This window comes from Emiliania huxleyi (genome assembly GCF_000372725.1).
Source record: "Emiliania huxleyi CCMP1516 chromosome Unknown EMIHUscaffold_177, whole genome shotgun sequence".
NCBI classification, from domain to species: domain Eukaryota; phylum Haptophyta; order Isochrysidales; family Noelaerhabdaceae; genus Emiliania; species Emiliania huxleyi.
The window spans coordinates 240881-253530 of NW_005200814.1; the positions used below are offsets into that span (position 1 = coordinate 240881).

At 65.0% G+C, this 12650-nt stretch overlaps 5 protein-coding genes across 5 annotated transcripts; 3 read left to right on the forward strand and 2 right to left on the reverse strand.

Annotated features, from left to right (window-relative positions):
* EMIHUDRAFT_232031 (hypothetical protein) lies at positions 1-1125 on the forward strand (the record flags this gene model as incomplete). The annotated part of the gene is made up of 3 exons (XM_005783792.1): positions 1-431; positions 549-592; positions 710-1125. 3 exons carry the CDS (start codon positions 1-3, stop codon positions 1123-1125), a joined length of 891 nt encoding a protein of 296 aa, XP_005783849.1.
* Positions 1126-1412: 287 nt separating this feature from the next.
* On the reverse strand, positions 1413-3646 carry EMIHUDRAFT_442267 (hypothetical protein). The gene is given in 5 exon segments (XM_005783793.1): positions 1413-1543; positions 1558-1821; positions 1887-1998; positions 2305-2564; positions 2768-3646. The coding sequence occupies 4 exon segments, from the start codon at positions 3560-3562 to the stop codon at positions 1756-1758; spliced, it is 1233 nt and encodes a 410-aa protein (XP_005783850.1). The 5' UTR covers positions 3563-3646; the 3' UTR covers positions 1413-1543; positions 1558-1755.
* Positions 3647-5354: 1708 nt separating this feature from the next.
* On the reverse strand, positions 5355-6431 carry EMIHUDRAFT_112894 (hypothetical protein; the record flags this gene model as incomplete). Its single annotated transcript, XM_005783794.1, has 1 exon — positions 5355-6431. One exon carries the CDS (start codon positions 6429-6431, stop codon positions 5355-5357), a length of 1077 nt encoding a protein of 358 aa, XP_005783851.1.
* Positions 6432-7799: 1368 nt separating this feature from the next.
* EMIHUDRAFT_112895 (hypothetical protein) lies at positions 7800-9079 on the forward strand (the record flags this gene model as incomplete). The annotated part of the gene is made up of 5 exons (XM_005783795.1): positions 7800-8084; positions 8148-8195; positions 8262-8634; positions 8675-8875; positions 8907-9079. The coding sequence occupies 5 exons, from the start codon at positions 7800-7802 to the stop codon at positions 9077-9079; spliced, it is 1080 nt and encodes a 359-aa protein (XP_005783852.1).
* Positions 9080-10298: 1219 nt separating this feature from the next.
* Positions 10299-12123, forward strand: EMIHUDRAFT_442268 (hypothetical protein). Its single transcript, XM_005783796.1, has 5 exons — positions 10299-10620; positions 10700-10929; positions 11227-11324; positions 11396-11640; positions 11716-12123. Exons 1-5 carry the CDS (start codon positions 10527-10529, stop codon positions 11943-11945), a joined length of 897 nt encoding a protein of 298 aa, XP_005783853.1. The 5' UTR covers positions 10299-10526; the 3' UTR covers positions 11946-12123.
* The last annotated feature ends 527 nt before the right edge of the window (positions 12124-12650 follow it).

Genomic DNA, 12650 nt, shown 5'->3' on the forward strand with positions numbered 1-12650 from the left:
ATGCTCGCTCTCACGCTCGCCGCCGCGCGCGCGGCGTACGAGCGCACGCCGCGGGCTGTCGTCATCAACCTGCCGCGGCATTCAAAGCGGCTCGACGCCGTGCGGGCGCAGCTGAGGGCGCAGGGCGTCTCTTGGGAGAAGATGCCGGCAGTCGACGGCAGAGCGCTGTCGAAGGAGGAGCTGAAGGCGAACGTGACGGTCCTGGGCAGGCATCTGCTAACACCGGGCATGATTGGCTGCTTCCTCTCCCACCGCGGCTGTTGGCGCCGCTGCGTCCAGTCTGGAAAGCCGCTGATTGTGTTTGAGGACGACGCCGTGCTCATGCCGTCCTTCCGCCGACGGCTCGCCGCGGCGCTGGCCGAGCTGCGCGAGGACGACGAGTGGGACGTCCTCTTGCTCGGCGCGTTTGGCTGCGTCCACCCGAGCGGCAGGTACGGCCCTCGTGACGTCTTTCGGCTGTTCGGCTTGGTGGGCGGATGGCTCTTCTGAGAGGCGCCGTTCTCGCAAACACACACTCAGCCCGTGTTCTCGACAATAGGTGGGCGGAGGGACGAGGAGGGCGGAGGTGCTGCCGGGCTCGGCGGGGCTGCACGTGCCGTGGCGCGCCTACGGCACGCACGCGTACCTCGTCTCGCCGCGCGGCGCCCGCAACGAGCTGCGGAGGAGGCCCTTCGTGCGTCAGCTCCCAAGTAGCCTCTTCACTCTTTAGGCGCCCGCAAGCTGCTCGAGAAGCTTCCGCGCGCCTGCTTCCACGTCGACAACGTCGCGTGGGGGCTACGGCCGTTGCGGCTGCTCTGCGTCCACCCGCTGCTCGCAAAGCAGACGCACAGCGACACGACCGTCGGCGGCCTGTCTGGAGAGGAGTGGATCCCGGCCTGGTTCAAGCAGGTGGACGACTACACGGGCGTCTCCTTCTCGTGGGCGTGGAATTGCCCGATGGTCCGCCTCGGCCGCGGAGGGCCGCTCGTGACCGTCGGCCGCGCCTTCGGCTGCAGCTGCATCGCCCTCACGGCGGCGGTGCTGCACGCCTCGATCACGCGCTCGCTCGCGCTGCTGCAGGCGTGGGCCGCCTCCGTCTTCGCCTTCGGAGCTCTGATCCGCCTCCTCTCTTCGCAACACAAGTAGTGAGTCGCCTCTGCCGCCCTCCACCCCTCCGACATGGCATGACGAAGACTCGAACCATCTCCCCGACGGCCTACTGGCGTGCATGTTGGATGCCCCCCCCGCGGCGCAAGGGAGGGTGGGGCGGTCGGTGCCGCACAGGGAGGCTTGCGCGCTTGTGCCGCCGCATTGCATGTCAATATTGCGGCACTTCTCCATTTAGCATTTTCGCGGCGGGGTGCGTCTATGCCGTTGTGTGGCGCCAGCCCCCACGCACCGCGACGCAGGTCGCAGGTCGCACTCGCTGCTCTAACCTCTATTTTTGCATTTTGGCTTTTCCATGTGTGCACGCGCTAGAGGAGCCGCAAAAGTGGAACAATGCTCCCTGTAGTACTGTGACGGGGAGCACTCTGAAAACTCCCAGCAGTGCACGTGTGTCGCCCATGTCAGCAACACCTGTGACCGCACCTCTCTCCTCTGCACCTCGCACCTCGCCACAGCCCACACCCCCTGTACACACGCCCTCTCGCTCTCCGAACGAGACGTCATGGGAGCAACCCAACACGCAAACACACCTCGGACTCGCACGGGGCGTGTGGCGGAGGCTACGGCCGAGCGGGAGGGGCAAGCAACCGTCGAAGAAGAGCCGCGACCTCAGTCCGCCTTGCCGGCCTTCGGCTTGGACGAGTAGAGGACGACAGACGACACGACGAGAGCCACCTGCGGGCGGAGAGGGCGGCTGGCCAGGGGGGGTGCGCTGCCTGCACGAAGAAGGCGCGTCGCACCCCTATCAGCAGCGAGGGCGCGGGGACGACGCCGGCGAAGGCCGCCGACACCAGCGTGGTGACGACGATGGAGGATGGCTTGGCGTACGAGTAGAGGATGTTGTCGGCGTACCTGAGAGGGGGGGAGGGGAGGGGTGGGGCGAGGCTGCGCGGGCGGACGGCGGGCGGCGGCAGGCGGCGCTCGTGGCGGGAGCGCGGTACGCGGCCTCAGGGGTCCAGACACGGCTGTCGTCAGGCGCGGAACGCTCAGCGGATTGACAGATTTCATGCTGTTCTCATCAGCGGCCGCGGCGCCAGCGGGGGAGCGCGGGAGGGGGGGAGGGCGCTGCAAGAGGCGAGGCGCGGCGAGGGCAAGGGCGCGGGAGCAGCCGGCGAGGGGTCGGCGGCGGGGCGGCGGCGGCGGGGACTGGGTGCGCACTTGAAGGTAGCGGGGATGAGGAGGCCGTTGAGCGCCTTGAGCAGTATGACTCCCCAGACGGCCGGGGTGAAGCCGTCGAAAGCGGCTCGCAGCCCGCCGGCCAGCCCGCCGAGGGAGAGGGAGGGGAGCGCGGCGGCGCCGGCGCCGGCGAGCAGCTCGCGACTCGCGCCCAGGATGCGCGCCACACCGATCCAGATCATGATCCAGACGGTGACCTGCACGTTGTTGACGTACTGGTTCTCGCCCTCTGTCTTGAGAACCTGAGCGGAGGGGGGGGAGAGGAAGTGTCTAGGAAGTGTCTAGGAAGTGTCTTGAGAACCTGAGCGGAGAGGGGGGAGAGGGGGGGGGGGGGAGGGTCAATCGCCGGGCTGGGCCCATCAATCGGCCGGCGGCCTGAGCCCTCTCTCGCGGCGCGGCTTCCCCCGCGCGGCTCTGCCGGCACGTGAACTCTGCCGGCGCGCGCCTTTTCATACGCGACGTTTGGCAGCGCCGAGATGAAGGAGGAGAAGAGGACGAGAAAGACGCCCCACAGGACGGCGGCGGGTGCGACGCCGGCCGCCGTCGCGGACGCCGACGCGCGCGCCAGCTCCTGCATGTTGACCGTCACCGCCCCCGCGATGAGCATCCCGATGGCGAGGACCTGCCTCAGCCGCAGCCGCTTGCCGACGAGGAGGAACATCAGGCCAGCGGTGAAGACGGTCTTGGACTGGGAGAGGACCTGGTACGCGACGGCGGAGAGGGCCGATAGCGCGTCGAAGTAGAGCAGGTTGTTGAACGTGTAGCACAGCGCGATCCAGCAGTTGCCGAGCGGCTTGGAGAGCGCCTCTTTGAAGACGGGCGCGATCTGCGACGCGCCGCCGCCGATGCTGCAGATCGCCGCCACGATGAGCGGGAATTTGAACACCTCGGAGAGCACCGCGACCGTTGCGCCAGAGTACGACGTCTGCAGCCGCGTCCAGCGCGTCAGCCCGTCAGTGGCGCACTTGTGCAGCACGAGAGCAATGAGCAGCAGCAGCGAGCGGTGGCGCACGAGCCAGCCTCCCGTGGAGCCGGGGCGGCCGGCGGCAGATTCGGCGGCGTCGGCGAGGAGGCTCGGCTCCTTCGCGCGCAGCCGTGGCGATCGGCGCGGCTCCATACCCACCATCACGGCGCGAGGTGCGCTCGCGGCAGACGCTCGCGCGGCCGCCACCGGAACCCGCGGCCCAACTGGTGACGCGAGAGCGACTGCGAGCGTTGCGATCCCGACGCCGACGCACATAGACGGTGCCTAGAATCAGGACGGTTAAACTTCACCAACCAGCCATGACGCTGCTACGGCGACAACCAGTTGCTATCGCGTGCCGCCAGGGCAGCTCGCCAGGTCTCGCTATCACGAGTGGGGAAAAAGGAATTTGACCTTTCCGGGGAAAAGGAGCGTAGCGTCGTAAATTGGTGATGTCCGAGGCGCCTCCCTTGGCCTGTCTGTTTTCTTTCTTTCTTTTTCCGAGGCGCTGCGCTAGGCTCAGAGCGAGTTCGCGCTGCGCTAGGCTCGGACGGCGAGTTCGCGCTGCGCTAGGCTCACAGACGGCAAACAAACGAGGCCAGGTAAGAATTTGGCGAGCCAACTCCCTCGCACAACACCAGGCACGGGACTGGCGGCCTCAGGCACAAACAGATAAAAGAAACCCGACGTGGTGATAAAAGAAACCCGACAGAAAAGAAACCCGACGTCTGTGGCCATGATGATGCCTCTAGGAGGGCCGCTTATCTCCGTGCAAGAGGCGCTGGGCTTCGGGCCGGAGCCGCCAAAGCCGCTTACGGCCAAGGAGGCTGAAGCGGCGGCGGAGGTTGAGGGCCTGACGCTGGCGCGGTCGGACAAGAGCTCCACTGAGCGTAGGCAGAGCCCACAGGTCGGACCTTGAGACAGCGTTGTAGATCCCTGGGCGAGGGTGGTGGTGTCCCCGTCGGGAGGGGGCTGTCGCAGTGGTGGTCTACCGTCACCCCGCCAGCGGCCCGGCGGGTTCGGCTTAGGCCTCCTCTGTTATTGCAACAGCCCCGTCGGAGGTAGACCGCTCGTCTAGCCGATCAGCCTTAAGCGAGCGGTCTGGCCGTTGGAATGGCCGAGTTTGGTGGACTTTACTCCGACTGTGATTTTTTTGTGCCAATAGCACTTGTGGGAGTTCGTACATACATGTACATGTTGTTGTTGTTGTTGTGCATGTGCAACATACAGACAGGCCAATTCACATAAGCACCAGCAGGGCGCAGCGCAGGCCGCCCCCGCGACAGCCCAAACGAGGGACGGGAGGAGGACAGGGTCCCCACCTGCACGAGCAGGATTTTGCTGCTTTGCCTTTCGGGCCGCGGAATTCTCGTTGTGAAATTCTTTTCAAGGCGGCCAGGCCCGTGTTGCATGCCTGGACGGACGAAGGCTGGCTCAGCCGCCTCCCAGCGCGGGCACGCTTCAGCGGCGGCTACAGCTACGCCGCTCGCGCTGCCGAAAGGGATCAAAGCGGCGGCGGAGAACGGCAAGGTCGACGTGGTGCAGACGTGGCTCAGCGGGGCTGGCGCGGGTTGACGCGACGTGCGTGCGTCGCTCCTCTCAGAGCGGGAACTGTGACGAAAGGTGACTGAGGCGGTTGTCAGGAATCATCATACGGATCACATGGTGACTCTCTCATGGGTGGCACTGCCACCGGTGTCGCTCGACGTCCTGTCGACAGCGTGCCGTCTGCCGACAGCGACACAACCATGTGGGACGCGTCGAGTATCGACCTCTACTGCTTATCCAGCCTTCGAGTGTATCCTGGCTGTGATCCCACACCCACTGGTGTCCATCTCAGAGACCGCAGGAGGTCATGAGGGGCGATGGGAGTGCCAACCCCAAAATGCCTTAAAAAACCGAGCCCAGTACTAAGGGCGTACCAGTACGAGCTCGTATAGTATTGGTATAGAGGCTAGAGCTGGGCGAGTGGGCTCCTCTTTTTCGTTTTTGTTCACACATTTTGGTGGTTGTTTACACATAAATAATGTTCGTGTCGTGCCACTTGCAGCGGCGGGCTCTCTACTCTCTACTCGAGCCGGAGCTTGATGTTGCCCCAGCCCACGACTGCCTTGTGCCGTTCGAATGTCTCCACGATCTCCCTCTGCAGCCGCTCGTGCAGCGCGTCCACCTCGGCGTCGCTCGGGTGCGGCGTGCGCGTCACCTCTATCGGACGGCCAAAGCACATGGTGATCGGCGTGCGGTAGGGCACCGGCAGGTAGCAGCGGCCCCAGTACACGAATATCGCCGCCTGCGCCGCCCGCGACAGCCGCTCCATCAGCCCGAACGGGTCGAAGGCGGCGGAGAAGGCGCGCGTGTTGCCCATTGAGTAGACGGGCATGATCGGCCGGCCCGTCCGCAGGGCGAGCTTCGCGAGCCCCTTGCGCGCGCGCAGGTACACGACCTCCTCGGTGGGGTGCTGCGCGAGGCGAAAGATGCCCGCAATGCCGTCGGGGACGATGCCGGCGCAGGCGCCCGACGAAAGAGCCTTTGTGATGTCGCCGGCCGAGGCAGAGACGCAGCCGAAGAGGGTGAGGTAGCGCAGGAAGGGCGTGAAGAAGACCACGCTGGCGGCGACACCCACGAAGCTCGCAGAGGTGCAGGCGTTGATGGCGGGGATGGACAACACGTTGGCGAGGGGAAGCACTCCATGAGGCGGGCCGCAGCCGACGAATGGTGCGACCGCCTCTCCGTGCTCTCCATCGTCGCCCGACCAGAGCCAGCGGTAGCTGAAGTATCTGTAGAGCGCGAGTGAGAGGCGAGAGCGTGCCAGCGGCGCAGCGACGTCAGGCAGCGGGTGCGTGGCGAGCGCGAGAGCGGTGGTCAGCCAGTATACGCAGTGCACCCACGAGCCGAAGATAATGCAGGCGATGCCGCTAGCCATGAGCACCACGGGCCCGCCCATCACGACGCTGAGGAACGTAAGGGCGAGAACGCTGTCGGCTGTGCTGAGCGGGGCCTGTGAATTCTGTGAAGCCTGCGCAAAGCCGCCCTCATCGGAGACGACGGTGTACTTCTCCTTTATGAGCTTGAGCCGCTCTGCCTCGGGCAGAGCGAGAACGGAGGGGGGCAGCGCCCAGAGATTGAGGCACTTCATGCGTACCATAGAGCCTGGGAAGGATCGCCAGTGTCCGTGCCGCTCGCCAAGGCTCGGATTCCCTTCCCCCCGCCCGGCAAGGGGGGACCGAGTGAGGCGTGGCAGTGCCTCGCCAGCGCCGCGGCGTGAGGGGGGAGCTAGCGCTGACTTCTGATTGTCGTTGCTGTCTCTCCGTGTGTGTGTGTGTGTCCCTTCTCTCGAGTGTGTGTCTGTGCTTGTTTGTTCGTCTTGGGTCCTGGGGTTGTGTTTTTGAGAGAGATGTTTCGCAATACCAAACAACTCTAACACTCACACGTCATTTGGGGCCTGGAGCCCTGGCAGACTGAAGTTTATGGTGGTTTAAAGTTTGCGGGGGGGGGGGGGGGGGGGTCAGCTTTGCGCGGTCGAATTCAATTTTGGGGGGGCCGGGGGACAGCCCTGGCAGACTGAAGTTTATGGTGGTTTAAAGTTTGCGGTCGGGGGGGGGTGGCCCGACAGTCCACCCCGTCCCCACCGTGGTGCATCACCGAGATGCTGTGCCGTGCCCGGTGCAAGGTGCCTCGTCATCATGCCCACACGAGTCATGGCCGCACACGAGCAGCGAAAAGAGCAGCGCTCTCCGATCAATCGCATCAAGAGCCTCAACCCTCTACGTGCTCGAGCAAAGGCGCCCGCGACCGGGACGGCGTCAATGAGCCCAAGTCCCACCTCCTCCCGGCCTGACGCGAGCAGCTCCACCTCGACGGATGGCAGCACGAGTCCCACTCCGTCTAGCACACCGACTGAGGGCACGGAGTCCAACCGTCAAGAACTTACGAGGAGGACCACTATCAAGCTGGCGCTACCCATGGAGGAAATCACGGGCTCGGAGGCCAGCGTTCGACAGCGCGCTGCTCTCGAGCCCTAACCAGGTGGGCGGGCGCACCGGGCGTCGTCATGGGCGGGAAGCGGCTGCGAATCAGCATCTTGGGACTCGTCGCTTTTGTGGTGGGACAGCACACGCATCAAGACGTCGGAGGTACCGCAAACCTCGAACGTTCCGTGTACATACTATCATTCCATGGGCGTGGGTGTATCATGTTTTTGTCTCTCTCTTAACTTACTGTGCTCTGACCTCTGTGGGCAGCAGACGTGGGAGATTAAAAGGATTACTTTCTGTTGTCTGGGAAGAGAACTATTTTTCTCGTGACTTCGGTGGCCAGCTCGAAGCCGAGCTGGATATCCATGGACGAGAAAAGATTTTTACAACAAAACTCCCGTGCGAGAAAATAACTCGCGATGGGCGGCGGTCCGCAACGAGAAGGACGTCCCTGAGTGTTGTCGTCGGCTGCGCCCAAGATAGTTGCGGACTGTCTACTGTGAGCGCATCGAGTTGGTGGTTCGACAGAGTTTTACGCCATGTACAGCGTCGACGTTCCCAAGGGTCTTACCGAGGGACAGCAGTTCAATGCAGAGCTTGGTGGCACCACATTGCTCGTCACCGTGCCACCGGGCTACTCGGGCGGGATGTCGCTACAGCTCAAGGCGCCCCCAGCAATGCCCGTAGTGCAGGGCACCGCGGTGGTCGGCGGCGGCTCCTTCAAGACGGGTGTCTTTGACTGCTTCGACCACTGCGGCGAGGGCGGAGGCTCCGTTTGCGCCTGCCTCACCGGCATGTGCTGCAGCTACATTGCCGTCCCGCAGGTAGCGATTCGCAGCTCTATCGAGCCATCTTGACTGTCACGCGTATCCGATTTGCGCCCGCAGGTCTACAGCCAGGTCGCCAAACAGACCGGCGACCGTCAGGGGAGCAAGGTGTGCTCTCTCTCAGCAACCTCCCAGTTCCCATTGGGCGCACCTCCTTCCCTCTCCACCATGTAGTACTGCAAACTGATGGTCATCGTCTTTGCTCTGGTCGTGCTGGCCTCCACCATCACGTCCGTACGCTTTAACATGTGCGTCTATGACGCCGCCTCCTCCTGCATGCACGACGCGGACGCCGGCTTGGCCAAGCCACCGCCGTCGCCGCCGTCGCTGTCGCCGTCCACCTTTGGGGAGATGGCGTCCGTGTGCGATCCCGACTCCATGACGGAGGAGGAGCTAATGGCGTGTAGCTTGGGCCTCTTCCTCGCGGCAATCAAGGAGGGTGAATGCACCTATGAGGACTCGGTCGGCGACGGGGAGGAAGATCCTATCGTGTGCTTCGACTGCACCGTGCAAGGCCTTGTGGCTCGCTGCGGCCGCGTCGCCACCAGTACCGTGAACGCCGTCTTCATACCATTGGGTGTGAGTAGGCTACGTTCAGTGCACGCTTTCCCACCAGTGGCTGTTCCGGGCCATCTATCAGCTCACCGTCATTGCGGGCCTCGCGATCTTTGTCCTGCTGATCCTCGCGCGCGTCAAGCACCGCAGCGCCCGCGGCATTCCTGGCAACCCGTGCTGCGACTGCTGCTGCACTCGCTTCTGCATCAGCCACTGCTGCAGCGGGAAGGAATGTCGCTTCACACCTCTAAGATGCTGGAGTAGGCGTCTTCTGGTGCTCTAGCTGTGTCACGTGCCAGATGATGCGCGAGACGGAGCTGAGCACGCAACCCTACAGCACAGATCCATCCATGCCCTACACCATCTGCCTCGACCCAGGGGCGGAGGAGGCATCGCCAGCAGCCGTCAACGGAGCGCCGGGCTCCACCCTCGTGTGATTGGTTAGCGCCCCGGGGGCCTAACTGATTCACCCACCACTAAGCAAGAAAGAAGGAGCGTCACTTCGGGGTTCGTCGTGCGTGTCTCTACCCAGAGGAGACAGATCCGCCTTGTAGAACGGGAAACGATCGCGTGAGTGCTTCTTTTAAAGGAAGAAAACTTCTTTGCGAGTCCAAGAGAGCTCGTTTTTCTCAGGCGCATCCGTTTCGTTCAAGTGTGTGTCCGAGCGCCTCTTTCACTCGCTCTGCAGGCGCCAATGGTCCGTTGCATTGAATTAGTGTTTTTGTGTATCGCGCGCCTTGCGGGGGGGGCGCGGGAAAGAGGAACCTCTTAGCGCCATCGCCATAGTGCTGCAAGCAGCGCCGGGCGACGACGGCTCTTTTCATCTCTGTGCTCTGCCCCTCTGGGGCCTGGTGGACGAAGGACTCCCTCGAACACACAATGTTGCCGCTCTGCCTTCTCCTCTCCTGGCATGCGCCACAGCGCATACGCGACGCGCCGCTGCGCATGTCAGCCGCTGAAATGCGCTGGCCTCTCCGCAGCCGGAAGCACGTCGAGCCTGCGACGCCTGAGAGCACGCTGCGCCTCGAAGCCGCCAACGCTGCGGCCGCAGCCTTTGCGCCCGGCACTGCTGCGGTGCCGCGGCGGCGGCGTTTGGAGCGCGTCGAGCGCAAGCGCGCGTCGAAGCGCCGCTTCGCCATCCGAACGACGCAGGCCATCAACACCCTGATGCGGGTCGCGCTGCCGACAATCGTTGCCTCGGTGCTCGGGCTGCTCTACTTTGACAACGTATCGCTCTACATCCGCTCGCTGCTCGACGTCGGCGCGATCGGGATGCTGATGGCGGACGAGGCGCAGTTTGTGCAAAACTTCCTCACCGTGATCGGGCTGCTCTTTTCGATCCTCGCAGGGAACGCCTACTCTGCCCTCTACGAGCAGCAAGAGGCAATCTACTTTGCCCTGTTCCAGGAGGTGTCGGAGGCCAAGTCGCTGCTCGAGCAGACGACCCTCGTCTGCCAGGGCCGCCCCTTTTACCAGGCGGCCCTCCACTACATCCGCCTGTACGTCAAGCGAGACCTGAGGCAGCTCGACGTGCCGCCGGCGCGGGCACTGAGAGAGAGAGAGAGAGGCGCGAGACGTGCCTCCGGCCCGGCCCGCCGCCCTCGGGAGATGGCCTCGGACCTAGAGAGGGAGGGGAGGGGGAGGGACAGCGCGGAGGAGGCTACCGCGCGCCTGCCCACGCCCTCTCTCTTCCTGCCCCAGGCGCAGCTCCTCTCCTCCAAGCCAATGGACGACCCTCTCGAGTCGATCATGTACATCACCTCGGTCGGCGTCCCGTCCGTCGTGTACGAGACGGTCAAGAACCTGCGCCAGGCGCGCGGCTGACGCACGACACTCCCCCGACCCGTCCACGACCCTGACGCGCCTCTGAGCCGTGACGCGTCCATGACACGTCCACGACGCGCCCCTGAGCCACCCACGGTGCGCCAGGCGCGCGGATACCGTCTCGGCGCGATGCAGCGCAAGTTCCCCGCACTCGGTGCGCGAGGGGCGGTGTGCTGCCGCAGCTCTCTGCCGTGCCCCGGGCTCACTGCCCCCGGCGCGTGTGTCGCTTGCAGGGATCGGCCTGCTGTACCTGCTCGCGATGATCGAGCTGCTCGCCTTCCCTCTGCTCGGGGCGGGCTCGGCGGGCAGCGCCTCGATCCTCACGCTGCAGTCGATCCTGTTCGCCTTTCTGTGCGGCGCGCACGTGCTCGTCCTGCGCATCATCCAGGAGCTTTGGCAGGCGAGCGGCGGAGTCTTCAACGTGGACGAGGTGCTGCAGCAGATGGTCTTTGGCCTCGAGGAGGCGCCGCACCCTTACCTTCGCTCGCACGCACACACACGCACGCACACACACACACACACACGCACGCACGCACGCACGCACGCACGCACGCACACACACGCACGCACGCGCACACACACACACACACACGCGCACACACACACACACACGCGCACACACACACACACACACACGCGCGCGCACACACACATACACGCACACACACACACACACGCAGGCGCAGGCGCAGGCGCAGGCGCAGGCGCAGGCGCACGGCTCGGCCGCCGCGCCGCACAACTGCTCACGCCCTCCTCTCAGGAGCTCGAGCTGCGTTCCCGCGCGTCGGGCTTGCCTCCCGTCTCGCCGCTCTCAGCGAGCCTCCCTCCCTCCTCGATCCGCGCAGACGGCCTCACCCCGTGGGGGCTTGTCGCCGGCCGCGCCACCGGCCTGGAGCTTCCCCGAACACTTTCGCGGAGCCTCCCTGTAGGTGGGACCCTGTCGCCGACCGGGGCACCGGCCGGATGCAGCAGCCGCCGCCGCAGCAGAGCGAGATCGACGAGCTGCGCGCCGAGCTGCGCGACGCGATCGCGCGCGCCGAGGCGGCGGAGGCGGCGAGCGCAGCTTCGGGCGCGCGCGGGCTCTCTGCGCCGCAGATCATGCGGAGGGAGCTGTCGAGCCAGCCCGCGCTGGCGAGCCAGCCCACGGGCGGGCCGGCGCTAGGGACGGAGCAAGGCGCGCCCCAACCTTGCGCACTGCCCGCCGCGACGACGCCCCCTCACCCTCCAGCCCCCGCCCCTCCCCGCGCAGTGGCGGCCCACCATGCTTCGGGGGTTGGCGTTGCGGCGGAGCAGCCGGCGGAGCACTCGGCGGCCGCGGCAGAGTCCACGTGGCTCGGTTTGCCGCCGGCGCAGGACGGGGAGTCCGCCGAGGAGCGACGCCGCCGCTTGGCGCGCCTAATCTCGAAGCGACGGCGCGTGTCGCTTCTCGGCCGAATGCGGCTCGGGATGATGCGTGCCGTGCAAGCTATCGGCTCCTGACCGAGCCGGCTCCGTGCGCGTAGTACAGAGTCTGTGTGAGCGGAGTGCGAGGCGACTCTCGCGGAAGCCTGTCTGGAGTCGTGGGGGGAGGAGGGAACACCCCGAGCGCTCCATGCCTTCTAGTCTTCACGGAGAAATTCTTCAGAGTCCGACGTGTTGTGTACGCGTTATACTCTACCGCCGACAGTACGCGCAGGTCCCGCAGCGCACATACTCCACATAGAGCCGTATGTTTATGAGATTATGTAAAGCGTACGGGCTACGGCGCGGAGAAGGCGGATGATCGTACGACATGAACGCGACGCGGTTGCTTCCCCCAGGATTAGTCTTCTCTGCCTGCGGGAACAGCGAACACCCTCGGGCGGCCGGGTGGAGCTGCGGCTGGAGCTAGCACATGGCTCGATAGAGCCGAGACCCTCTGGGGGGAGGCGAGGGCCCTAGGGGGTACCCATGCGGGGGGGGGATGGGGTCCCCCAGCCCGCCGCAGGCGCCGATTTTTGACCGCAGCGAATATGTTCACACCTTGAGCGGAGGCCAATTGATTCGCGAGACTCCGGCAAAAAGGGGGTTGGCAACGGGCTTTTGCGGACGCAAGCCTTCAGCTGGTGCCAAAACGTACCAAAACGTCCGTCCCGTCGACCAAATACGCGGTCGGTAGAAATGGCTTGCTTGCAAGAATGGGATGCCGACAGGCGTCAGGCGGCG